Source organism: Vidua chalybeata, chromosome 10 (genome assembly GCF_026979565.1).
Source record: "Vidua chalybeata isolate OUT-0048 chromosome 10, bVidCha1 merged haplotype, whole genome shotgun sequence".
NCBI classification, from domain to species: Eukaryota; Metazoa; Chordata; class Aves; order Passeriformes; family Viduidae; genus Vidua; species Vidua chalybeata.
In genome coordinates, this window is record NC_071539.1 from 25,369,732 (window position 1) to 25,383,045 (window position 13,314).

At 44.4% G+C, this 13,314-nt stretch overlaps 1 protein-coding gene across 3 annotated transcripts in view; it reads left to right on the forward strand.

Moving 5' to 3' along the window:
- The window catches only part of GPC1 (glypican 1), a 198,399-nt gene that overhangs the window by 160,596 nt on the left and 24,489 nt on the right, over positions 1-13,314 (forward strand). For all 3 annotated transcript variants that reach the window (XM_053951899.1, XM_053951900.1, XM_053951901.1), the window contains exon 3: positions 10,661-11,052. In XM_053951899.1, coding sequence (XP_053807874.1) covers positions 10,661-11,052 — 392 coding nt within the window. The remainder of the gene's footprint in view (positions 1-10,660; positions 11,053-13,314) is intronic.

The following is a 13,314-nucleotide window of genomic DNA, read 5'->3' on the forward strand; positions in this document are numbered from 1 at the left end:
TTTGTGGTCTAACACTCCCTGAGTGCTCAACCACCTGTCCTTGGCTGCAGCCAGCACTACCTGGGGGTTTTAGCAAAGCTCCCATGCTCAGAGAATCCAGTGGTTTTATCCTAGTCTGGTTATAGCCAGTATATGCCTAGCAACCTTTAAAAAAAACAACAGACACTTTGAAAGAAAAGGCTGGATAAGCTAAGCTTAAATCTCCCTTTAGGATTGCTTTTTAAGTGACTTTGTATTTTAAAACAGTAGTTAGATGGTGCTAGGGTCTTTGAAAATCTGTCTTTATCTAGATTTTTATCTTTGGACAAGGTGAAGTTAGAGGCGTTTAACAGAGCAGGTGCCATCAGATAGGGCAGAAACTAAAATTTGCAACTGAATTTATTATTGTAATATCTGCCAGGGAACATGAATTTCTTTTCTTCAACAATTGCTAAAATTTGCTTATTTTGAAGCAGGCACCTGGGGAAAAAAGTACCATGTGCTTATCCCTAGGAAAATCCCCATGCATTGAGGGGGTGCTTTGTTACCCACATCTTTCTGACTGTTCCAAATTTCTAAAAGTGTGCTGTAATTAATTATTAATAATAAATATATATATATTATTCACAATAAAGATAATATTTATATATTATAGAAATATATATTCATTGCTAATAATAAATATAAATTCTATTAATTAATATTATTTTAGAAGAGCTGTATATAATATATCCATATTTCATCTATATTAAAATAGCAATTGAGACTAATTTGTTTGAGATTCCAGTAACAGATGTGCATGTTTCTGTTTGTATGTACACTCCCAGCTGTCAGAGGTACACCTGTGCTGCATTCTTCAGGTTGCATCTCAACATCAGCTGTCTACAGCCATCTCTACCTATTTCTCCTTTTCATACTGGTTCCATGGGAGCAAAATATTTTTCCAAAGAGGCAAGTTATGTTCTGAAGGCACTAAGGAGAGAACACTAGAGATTAAGGGCTTTATACAGACTTAGATAAATTCCTGCAATAATAACAGGGGCACTTAGCCTGTCTGGAATATTATCCCCACAGCCAGTAATTCCTATCCTCCCTTTCCCTTTGGGAAAGTCCACATGTCACATACTCAAGATTCTTAGAGATTCAAGGACCATGTGTCTTAGATACTCTTAGACTGCAAAAATGCAGTGGCAAGCATAGATCCAAATGATCTAATTAACCCAACAATAAATAGTTTGTCTAGAAGCCATTCAGAGCAGAGGGCACCGCTAATGAAGAAGATAAAAACCCAGTTCTGTCTCACTGACACAGCTTTTGCAAAACTCAAACAAGGAGTTTTGATCTGTAAAATCATGTAATGGGGATGCTCAAGCCCCTCTGTGAATACAGAAAGTGTCAAAAATAGACACAAACCATGGGCTGTTTCCTCTGCTTTTTTTTCAGAGACAAATACATTTAATTCTAAAGTAATAGTTCACTGGTATTTTCACATTTAAAATAATACTGCAAAGAGCCTGACTGAATGACAAATTGGTTCATGGTATATCTCATAAGTAAGGAAGAAATTGAAATATGTATATTGAAATGTATAAAGGCTTGATTATTTTCAGCCTCGAGCAGTGTGGATGGGAGCAAGGGAAGCACCCTGAGCTGTTGTGCAGGTTAAGGTGCAGCTCTCTGGAGCTTGCTGAAAGGGGCAGAAAGTCAATCTCAGCCTCAGTGAAGCTGGCTGGCATGGTGTTCCTGGGAAAGTGACAGCCTTTGTGGGTTGTCACATCCCGAGCAGATCCACTGATTGTCTCATTCCTGACATGTTTCTGCAGCGCCTCACCAGCTCCACTGCTCAGCTGGAGTAAAGGAGCACTTCTTTCTGGAGGGAAAAAAACTTTTGCTCTAGAGGTGTGTGCTGTATCCAGGGTGTATATGACACCTTTTAAAACTGCCAGCAACCCTCATTATTGTTAAACATCTGAGTTCATTTTACCCTTGGAGAAATGGAGCCCTTCAGGTCTTACTGAGTAAACCTGGAAAGGAAACAGGCAGTATTAACAATTAATTTTACTGTCTTTATGTTCCTGTCACTGTGGTGCTTATTGGTTTGCTTTTAAATGCAGGCTTTCTTGGAGGAAAAAAATGAGAGCTAAATTTATTTCACAAAATTTCATTTATCCAAAAGTTCAGCTTGCTCTGGCTCAGTTATCCCAACTCCTACTACAGTCCAGAGGGAGAGGAGTGGCTGTAAAGAAGAGCTCAGCTCATGTTAAAGAGGGAGGTAGGTGCCTGCCCTTCCTCAAGTGAGGACTGAGCTGCCAGGTCAGACTTGACTCCCAGGTTATGAATCCCACCCACACATCTCCCCAGTCCTTATCTAAAAGTCAGGTACCTCTGAATCTGTTTGATAAGAGCCTGCTGGGGCAATATTTGCAGTTCATCATTTGCTGCAAGTCTCTGGTTGTAGCACAGGTATATTTAGAAGGTGCCATGATTAAAATCCCTTGCCAGCTCAGACCCCAGGAAAACACGTTGGTAAAATAATCTTCAGATTCACATCTCTTGTATTTGCTTGTCCCACCCTGGATGCAAACAGAGCAAATGATGCCTCACGTTTTAGCTTTTCTATTTTTCAGATTCTGTGCTGCTCTAGTGTGCACTTCTGAGCTTCATAGGAGAGGATGGTGAGCTCTCTGCACAGAGCAGGGAGACAAAACAATTCCTTCTCTAGCTGGGGACCAAGGACAAATGATCCAAATCTCAGGCCCAAGAGCACAAACAACGTGGGCTGAAGAGAGAAAAACAAGCAGGATGGGACTGCATGGGCTAAAGCTGGAATTGGACAATGAACTCCAATGTGCAAATGGAGCAGAACTTGTAAAAGTGAGAGCCCCCGTGAGCGGTCGTGCATTTTGGGACCATTTTCGTTCATCTTGGGTGCAGCCCTGGCTGGGCTCTTGTGCTGCCCAAAGTGGATCCATGGAAGCATTTTAATAAATCCCTACTTTATTCTTTAGCTCTGTCTAGCCTCTCCTCTAGGTCAGCCTGTACAAGGCATCAGTGACTCCTGTTAGTGCTGCAGTCTATCACAGGCTTTGCTTCTGTGTCCTGCCACTCCTACAGATCATTTTGTGTTCTTTACTCCCAGCCCCAAGTGACTCTTGTCTCAGAAGATTTCTTGAACTTGACTTCAGGGGTGTCTTAAGGTTTGCACAGAGCTGTTTCCAAGGGTCATCAGGATGGAAATACTGAGTGCATTGGGATCATCAAAGCCTGAAGTGGTTTCTTCACCAGCCATGTTTTGGAGAGACCTGCTGCTGGGGCTGGAGAGGGTCTCTGTGGCTGTGCTTGTGACACCCAGGCTTGTTGCTGTTGCCTTGGGTGACACCCTGTTGGGCCCTAGTGCTTATCAGGAGGACAAGCAGAATATCCATCTTCCCACTGTTCCTGGAGTAAGGGCCAGCTCTTTCCTCTGGGGAGCTTCCCTGCCAGGGAACATCCTCCACTCCCTTATTTTGATAGCTGGATCCAGTCCTGCTTCACTTAGATAAAGGCAACCTGTCTTGGAAAATCATAGAAACAGAGGAGGGGCAATATGCAGAAGAAATAGCTGCAAATAATTACATCTCTCTGCCATTCAACACAATGAAATGAAAACGTCGTCCAATTCCTGGCAGGAAAAGTGCAGTTTCTTTGGAGTGACTGGAGGTGCTCCTCCCGGGCAGAAGCTCCTCTCCTTACTAGCAGGGCCCTGCTCCAAACAGCATTTCCATGCAACAGCATCTCTGTTTTGCAGGAAAAGGTTTTTGTTTTCTCAAAAAGCTCTCCTTTTCCCTACCACAAGAAGCAAGCTGTCTGCTGTATGTCCCAGTCTAAACCAGTTTCAGGAAGGCCAGCTTTTGCTCTTACCCAAACGCAGCTCAAGTAAGAAATGGTAGAGATTCTGTCAAATCCTACATCCAAAGCCTGCTTCCACTGTTGCTCGTGGTGTGTCTGTTCTATCAACTAATCCATCTCAGGAGACTTCAAAGATATTTGCATCTGTGCCTTGAGTAATTAATTAAGCTAAAGAAGATGGAAATTAGTAAAGGAATTATCAGGTGAACTAGCTAAGGGGGAGGCAGCAATACACTGTGTTGAAAGATAAGCTCCTGGCCTGGAGGGGGGTCCCAGTCATGGTTCTCAAGACAGGCCTAGGCCCCATCCTAGTTAACAGCCCCATTAAAACTGGCACAAATGATAGGAAATGCAGTCATGAGATTAATTTGTGGCATAGTGCTGGGAAAAGTTGTCACTATTGAAGAGTATAGTGGATAACCATGACAACCAAACTAATAGAAATAGGATGAAATTCAATATTTCCGAGTTAGGCACACAACTAGGGATTAATTGGTTGGAAATAGCAAGGGGGAGAATTAGGGATGTACCAGTTGGTGGCAGAAAGTCTGTGAAATGCTAATGTGATGTGTTCCTGAAAAAGGCAAGTGCAGTCTTGGCAGTATTCACAGAGTTATTGCCAGTGAAAGAAAAGAGTTGTTCTTTGTGCTTCTGACCACGCACACCTCAGAAGAGCTAATGCCAAGTAGAAGAGGTGAAGAAAAGAGCTAGTGGAGGGATCCAGAGGACTGGAGAGCCTGTCAGGTGTAAAGAGGGGAAAGTACTTTCATTTGTGTAGGAAGGCTGCATGGATGCTGAGAAAGTGTGAGAGTTGGTGAGTAAATGTCTCATAGAGTGAATTCCAGGGGAAAAAAAAAAATTAAAAAAAAAAAAAAAAAAAAAAAAAAAAAAAAAAACCTATTGAAACTACAGGACCATATTGGCAAAGACCAAGTGGATAAAGAATGAACTGCAACCAGAAATTGAGAAACGAAGTCCTCCTATCAGAGGAGGTGCCCTGGACCAACCTTCCAGCAGGATTGAGGTCAAAATCTTGAAGTGCTTTTGTGCTGGGCACTGAGCAGGTTTAGGAGAGTACAAAATTGATCTTGCATGGCAGAGCTGGCACTTTTTGTCTCATTGACCCACAATATTGCTTCAGTTCTGTGTTCCCACACAGCTCTCAGCACACACTCCCAGGACACAGTGTGCAGAGGAAATATCAGCCAAGTGGTTCTTTGGAGCAAATCCTAACAGTTTTGAACTTGTATTACCTCATAATTCTTGCATCCTAGCACATTCATTCACACTTATCCTTTGGCTTGTAGGGAAAAGCTGGTTTTATATCTTTTTTTTTTTTTTTTCCAATCCTAGTCTTGATGCCTCTTTGGTCACAGCCACCAAGTGGGGGCGGGATGTACACGGGAGCGATCCAGAAGACAGCAGAGAGGGACTGTGTTCTCCAAGGTGGCTCAGGACTGAGGAAACAGCCCCAGAGCAGCAGTTTTACAGGAGTGTGAAGCTGTGAGGAGGAAAATGGCACCAGCATTGCTGCATCCAGGGCTATCTGCACGTGGAGCTAAGTCACTCAGTCCCACTGTGGTTATTTCCTGTGGAAGGACACAGCCAAGGTGTGAACCAGAGTATATCACTGCTCTTGGATTGATACCAGCTCTTCAGCATAGCCATGGATAGTGCTTAATTTAGTAATAACTATTTTATAAATAAAGTGTCATTGTACTTGAATGAATAAAATAGGCATGACTGCATTAGAGTTAGTTTTTAATGGCTTAAACCTGTTGCTGAATTATTCCCTCCTAATAGTAGGTTAACTGCAGGAACAGCATTAGAACCAAATGCTGGAGAAGCAAATTGGTGTTGGGAAGTACAGCAGGTATGAAATGGAAGCTCAGCCCAGGGAAAGACTCGTCCTCAGACCAACAGGGCTGGCACCGAGCAGAAGTTCTGCTGTAGCAGACATCTCCATCCTCTTTCTTTCCCTGCTTTGGCTGGGGTTCAGGACATCACAGAAGCAGCTACATTTCCTCTCCTGTTCTCAGTCCAGTCCTGACACACAGCACTTTGTTCATAGAGTATTTGCCCAGCCTTCCTCCAGAGCTCTGTGGCTCTGGCCCTGCATGAATTCCACCACAGGCTCGTGTGCTCACTCAGAACTGAGAAATTGATCCTCAAAACTGAGGATCTGATACTTCCTCCTCCTCATGTTGTTGCCCCACCTCCATCTGTCCTGGCAGTGCATGGCAAGGCCCTCAGACCACAAATAGAGCTCACCAGGCAAAGCTGTCTGAGCAGAAGGAGGGTTTTAATTTCACCCATTGCTGCAAAACTTCCACAGCATTTTCACAAGAACACCATTGGTGTTCCTCAGTCTCAACTCTTCCCTGTTGTGTGTAAGACATTTTGTGCTGCAGCTTTCTGCTTAAAATTTTAATAATATTCAGATTGAAAGTAATTCAGTCACCTTTCTCCATTTCTCATATTTCCTCTAGCATACCTCTCAAATTTGATGGGGCTTGAAGGAAGCCAGCCCTGCCACCTGCCTAAAGAGCATTTGGGTATTCTTCCTTCAGTGATCTCTTTCCCTCCTGCATCCATTCCCATTCCATCATTGGATTAGTTGAAGAAACCCCAGTGAGTTCCAGATGTTGAGTGATCAAATGGTAGCAGAGAGCTTGGATAAAGTATTCAGTGCTGGGGGGCGGTGAGGAAGGAGGAACTCAAAACTTTCTATCTTCAGAAAGAAACTGCCGGTCCCTGCCGTGCTGTTCACAGCTTCCCAATTTGAATCCAGAGTTGTGAAAATGTGAAAACTGTGAAAATACGAGCTGCGAACACTGGGAAGCTGTGAAGCAGGGAAATGGGTGGGGATTTGCAATCTCTCTTGAATGCAAAGGTTATAGATTCTGGTTGAAAACTTAATTCTCTGAGAAGTAAGTTATTGTCACTACAACAGCAAGAGAAAGCCGAGGTGGCAGAATTGTGTCAGTTGTAGAAACCTTTCATTTCTTTACTCATAACTTTCTGGCATCTTTGCATTTGAGGCAGAGTTCTTCAGACCTGGCCTCTGCCAAAAGGCAAATTTATTTTGAGCAAAGCCAGTTGTCTTGTTTCTGAGCCTGGAAGTGAGAAGCAGTAATAATAGTAATAAAACAGGTTTCCATTTCATTTTCTTTTTCTTTTGAATACTTTGCAGCAAAAGGGTGTGAGAGGTGATGTTTCATGTAGGAGCAGCCTTGGTTGAGGAGCCGTGCCTTGCATTGGCCCGGGAAAAATCAAGTTTGATTTGTCTGAAGCACTGGTGTTGAAAGCCACCTGCTGGGCTTGGCAGTGTTGTGTCCCTCAGCTGGCAATGATGAGGAAGGACTCATCTGTCAGTGGCTCCTGAAGGAAACTTTTTGAAAGAGGGGAAGGCCAGTCATGGATTTAGCAGGTTACTCGCAGGGAGGTGTCTCTGGCTGGTACTGTCAAATTCCTGGGGCTCCAAGAAGCCAAGAACAGCCATGAGTTTTTCAGCACAGGTCCACAGAACCTGTAGCTGCTTTCTTGTGACTCAGAGGGGAAGCAAATGCATCCTTTCAGAGGGAAGGACCCTCTGCAGAGCCACCTCCACTGTGCTGCTGCCCCCAGGGATGGGAGGGCAGTGGTGCCTCCTGGAGCCAGAAGAGCTTTATAGCTACAGCACAGGCTCCTTGTGAGCCCTTTCCCTGCATCCCTGCCATTCACAAGGTGACAAAGCCCTGTGCTGCAGTGCCTGAGTAGTGCAGTTCATGGCTTGAGCCTGCTGCTGGCACAGAGGACATGGAGGCAGCAGAGCTCAGGGGCTCGGGGCTGTGTCCAGCTGTGACCTGGGTGAAGCTGCTCCATGTGCTCATGCCCTGCCTGAGCTGAACACTCCAGTGGTGCTCTGGGAGCCAGGGCAGACCCAGCAGTGGTGACCAAGTGGGAGCTGATACATCCAAAGGGACCTACTGGCCCTGTTACTGGTGGCTCCAGGTAGCAAGAGTGGGACAGCTGCCTTATTGGACCCCATTACCTGAGGGTCCCCCACCCACCATGGCTGCAGATAATGGGCTGCTCCCCCTCAAATAAATAATTCCTTCTACCTGAAATCAAGGTAGAATGGCAGGAGCCTGAACTGTGTCTCAGCAGGTTGTCTTATCCCAAGGCCCTGCATATCCTTAATTTGTGCCACGTGCCTAAACTCATTAAAAGGCTGGACATTAGCAAGCAGGGAGTGTTCAGGAGAAGATGCAGTGTTACTGGGAGATCTCGGCTGACACTTTACTGAGGAACAGGATGTTGGCATCCCTCTTAACAAGCCTGACTTCGTGCTACCTTCTGATGCTGCAAAATGGGCATTTAAATTCCCTGCCAGGTCAGCCATTCATCACAAACACGTGTAGACTTAATTGTTAATTAATTTTCCCTGGCTAGTGTAGATATTTTTCCCTATGCATGTGAAATCTAGAAGAACTTTGTGAGAACCAGCCACAGATGAATTGGCTGTAATCAGTGTTCCCTCACTTGGGTGAGAAGTAACAGTTCATCAGCCCTTAATTAGCTCTGACTCTTTTGAGAGCAATCTCCAATTTTTTGACAGGGAGATATATATCTTGTTCCTCTTATAGCAAAACAAAGAAAGTATTTTTGCCTTGAATTGACAAATTGGGCTGTGTTTGTTGGTGTTTTCTTCCTCCTGATGGTGAGTGCTAAGCTGCATGTCATACCTCAGTTGCTGAGCAAATTGTTCAGTTGTGTCTCTTGTCACACTAAAAAGAACACTGATTGTACAAGAGTTTGAGTTCAGTTTAATTAACTTGTGAATGGACAACCAGAGGTGTTTGAAGTGATTCATTAAGGTAGGGAGCACATTTTAGACACTTCATCAGCATGAGAGAAACTTTGTCTTTTGTTTCTGTTGCAGGTGAGTGTAGCATCTCTTTTTATTAATCTGATGGGATCAGCTTTTGTCTTTTTTCCTTACTGAGAACCCCCCATTTTAACATCATAGGTGACTTTGATGCCCTGACACCTGATGTCTGTAGGAAAAAATCCAGTTTTAGTGGGAAAGGTGCATGATCAGTCATTTGAGAGATGGAGGGATCCCAGGAAAAATGGTTGGAGATTACAAACTTCCAACCCAGTCATGTTGAATAAGAATAAATTTCTTCCCAAAGTACATTTGAAAACCAGTTTTTGTTCAACATTCCAGATAACAGATTTTTACTTTCTACTTCTGCATAAGTAATTAAACCAGACTTCTACTAAGACTAGTTGCCCACAAACTTTTAAAAACAAAAATCTCTTTGATCAAATTTTGATCTATTAAGCAGCGCATGATAGCGGCTGGAGAAGGCCAGGCTATTAATGCTCAATATTGCTTTGTTAAAATAGTACAGGAATTTTCATTCATTTCAGTATTAGCACCCTGTGGTGTAGATGCAGAGGGTTCTTTTCACTTGTTCGATTCACCTGTTAAGTTTTAGCTTCATTCAAATCTGAGAAACCAGTGAGAGATTATTAATATAGGAAAGCTTGTATGGCCCTTCTCAGTCAGTGAGTATAAGCAAAATTTATGGATCTGAGCTTTACTAGTTCTACAATTTTAGAGGTCTTTAATTGCAGTCAGTGCCATTCCCTCAAAAAATACTTTGTTTAATAAAGCTTTTTACATGCAGTATGCATTTTTCAGGAGCTTCTCTTTCTTTTCTTATATGTCTAGCACTGTGAAGTTAATGTATGTACCTAAATACATGCTGTTTGATTTTAATTGGATAACAGTTTCTTTGCAACTAGGGCTTATCATGTATCACAAAAAAAATAGTAATTTACATTTAAAGAATGGTTTAATAAGGTTTGCTTCAAACAGACCCAGAAAGTACAAGTGTACTTGAAATTAAAATTATTATTTAAATTATTTTTCCTGCTACTGGCTTCAGTGATGATTAAAGTTACTTATGTAAATCTATTAATTGGATCAGGCCAATCCTTCTATGAGTTCCCTACTGTGCAGTCTCAGCCTGATGGTAGCTGGCAGGTGAGATGATGGAAATACCTAAAGATGCTGGGAAGGGAGGGGTCAAATCTGTCATTCTTACCCTACTGTGTGTAGCAAGAGAGTCACATTTCTGTCACATTTGAGACCACTGAACCACAGGTGTAAAACCACTCTGTTATTTATGCTGAAACAAAAGCAGGATGCATACCCAAGTAAGCAAACGGGATGAGAACCCCAGATAACGTTGGCCTTGGTTAAAAAGCCCTTGGGTACAGCCCTGCCTTGGACTCCGCAGGAAAATGTGCCTGTTCCTGACACTGCACCTGGACTCTGGCTGTGCCCAGAGCTAGCCTGGCTGCCACCACCAGGGATATCCCTGCGCAGGGTTGGCACCATGCTGGCAGCCCTGCTTCATCTCACCAGGGCTTTGGAAATAACATCTGGCAGCTTAGGGTTTGTGTAAGCAATGCCAGCTGTGAAGAAAACTTATGAGTGACACTGTGACACCTTGTGGATTCAGAAAAGAGCCCTGGCTTTGCTTCCAGGTGAGGTTGCTAGAAGAGCTGGAGAGGCCCAGACCTGGGTTCTCCAGCATGAAAGGTCAGGGGAGGTTCCTCCTTCTATCTTCATGACTAAGGCTCAGACCTGAGAGTGTGGGTGATGCTGATTGGAGAAAAAGCTCTGTTAGGGCCCTTCTCTTTTCTCGGGGTACTCAGTTGTGCTGCCCAATAACACAGCCTGTTGGGTTCCAGCTTGTCTGGCTGACACATCACCTCTCCTTTTCTCATCTTTCAGGTTATTTCCAGGATTTGTTGAACAAGTCAGAGAAGGCCCTTTACGATGCCTTTCCAAGCATGTATGGAGAACTGTACACTCAAAACGTGAAGGTGTTCAAGGACTTGTACAGCGAGCTGCGCCGCTACTACCGCAGCTCCAACATCAACTTGGAAGAGGCCCTCAATGAGTTCTGGACACGGCTGCTGGAGAGGCTCTTCAAGCTGCTGAACTCCCAGTACCACATCACGGACGAGTACCTGGACTGCATGGTCAAACACGCCGAGCAGCACAAACCCTTCGGGGAGGTGCCCAGGGACCTGAAGGTGAAGGCAACCCGAGCCTTCATCGCGGCACGCTCCTACGCACAGGGCTTCTTGGTGGGCAGCGACGTGGTCAAAAAGGTGTCTCAGGTATGCTGGGTGCTTCCTTCTCCTCCATCCTCACGTTGGCTGCAGCCACTCAGCCACTGCTGTTGGGAGGGGTGGTTGTTTCCCCTTGTTTTCATTGCAAAGCAAGCAGAGACTTTCCAGTTTTAAAAAATAAACTACTCAAGGGTTACCCATCAGTGGGAGGGAGCAGCAAACCTGGATTTCTACAGGCACTGCCAGCAGCACTGAGGCTGTGAGATGTAACTCACCACAAATCAGCTTTTGCCTCATTTTAACCCATGCAGCAGAGTGCCAGGGAGATGTCACTCAGCCAGGCTGGAAAGCCATTCTGCTGCTTGCCCAGATCCCTCATGCTTCCTGACATGCCTCTAAATCACACTGCCGTGTTTTCCTCCTTGATGGGGATGTGCTGCAGAGCTGGATGGCCACGAGTGTGCTGGGAATACAGGCAGAGGGATGTGTTTCAGAGGCTGGCAGTGGGATCCTGTGTCTGTTTATGTAGCCTGTCTATTTGAACAGCTTCTGTGTACAGAGAGGGGGAGTTTGTAAAGTGCATTGGGATCGTCAGGGATGAAAGGTGCTATATAAATGTAAATTAATAACCCTGAATCCAGGGTTCCAGAAAGAAGGAAATTGTCTGTATTCTTCACTACAGAAGCAGCCTTTCAGAGCCAGAAGAAAGTGATTGTCCTTAAACAAGATAGTCAGGCTTTCCACACAGGTAGCAAGGAGAAAATCCATAATAAAAAAAAGGCTTGCATACCTCATGTGGAGATGGGAATGAGCAGGTGTGAGAATCAGGGTGTGATTAAGCTGTGAATGTAAAAATGCAGAACCACAATGCATCTCCTTGGAAGGTAACATGGTAATGCAGAGCAGGGGACGGTCCCACTTTAATGCAGCAAATCCAGACTTTGATCTCAGGAAGAAACATTAATGTGGTAACAGTGACAAATGCTTCAATTTATCAATGTGGGACTATAAAATTGTTCAGCTACCCAAAAGCCTTTGTACATCTCATTAACATCACACTCTCCTGACACTTAAGACAGATAAAAGAGGAGAATTATGTAATTTCAGGGGGACAAAAGCAAAATACTTTTCATAAATCCTCTGAATGGCAGAGATTTCCAGCTCTACGGGCATGATCCTCCCTCTAGCTGAGACTGGTGGGTAAAACAGGCTGGCAGGGCAACTACATGCATGGTATCAGCCAGTGGGAAGGACCTGAGAGACTAACATGCAGCAGATTTTTCCCCTACCTTCATGTAGGCTTCTAACCCACTGGATTTTGATTCTGGTCCCCCCTTTCTGAATTTTCCTTCTCTTGGGTATGACTTATCAAACAGGATGTGGGGAACATGACAAGTCACAGATCCTCCTTTTCCCTCAGCTTCCCCCAGTCCATTCCTTCAGGATGGGGGGTTTTCTAGGAGGGTCCCAACCACTCCTCTCTCACTGGAGCCCTCCCTGATGTTGCAGTTAGCCCAGTGTGTTGCTGTTGCATGAACTGAGTCAGAAAACCTCAGCACAGCTGTCTTGAGAACTAATTTTGTTATGAGGACCAAAACTGGCTCATTTTCCCTGTCTTCTTTACTGCCTTTTTAGTTGTGGATTTACACTTGTGTCAAATGGATGTGAAGTGCTTGACTCAACCCACAACTGGTGCCTTGGTTCTAGTCATTTTTCATGTTGCTCTATACTTAGGACATCAGAAGAAGGTCAGAAACTGGAATTCAACTTTCCTGTCAGCTGGTAGCAGCAATCTTCAAAACTATCTTTTTGAGTTGGAATTTCATACAGAGCACTGGCGAGTGTTTTGGTCAGTACGACTGAGGAAACAAACACTTAGAAATAAATTAGCTAGCTTTGGACTTCAGGAAAATATATTTTAGTTACTTGCAAGTCCCAGAAAAACTACGGATTTCTACTAAACCCCTCCTGCTTTCAGCTTCTGGGACACTTCCAGTTCAGTGTATCCCTGTATCCTGTCACTCTCTCAGGTCCTTGTGCAGAGGCAGCATCTCTGGGCACTCCAGAGAAGGGCTGATGCTGTTTGCCAGAGCTCCTGGCTGCCTTTAAGTGGGAGAGAGCCTCCCTTGAGTGAGCTACAGGCATGGATTTCATGAAATTTCTTTAATCCCTGCTGCCTCTCCACTGTGCCCAAAGGGTGCTTCTTCCCCAGCCTTCTGCTGCCCCGATCTCAGAGGAAGCCACAGCTTCAGGCAGCCCCTCTGAGACCTGCTGGCCATAAATAGTTTGAGGGCAGATGAGAAGAAAATG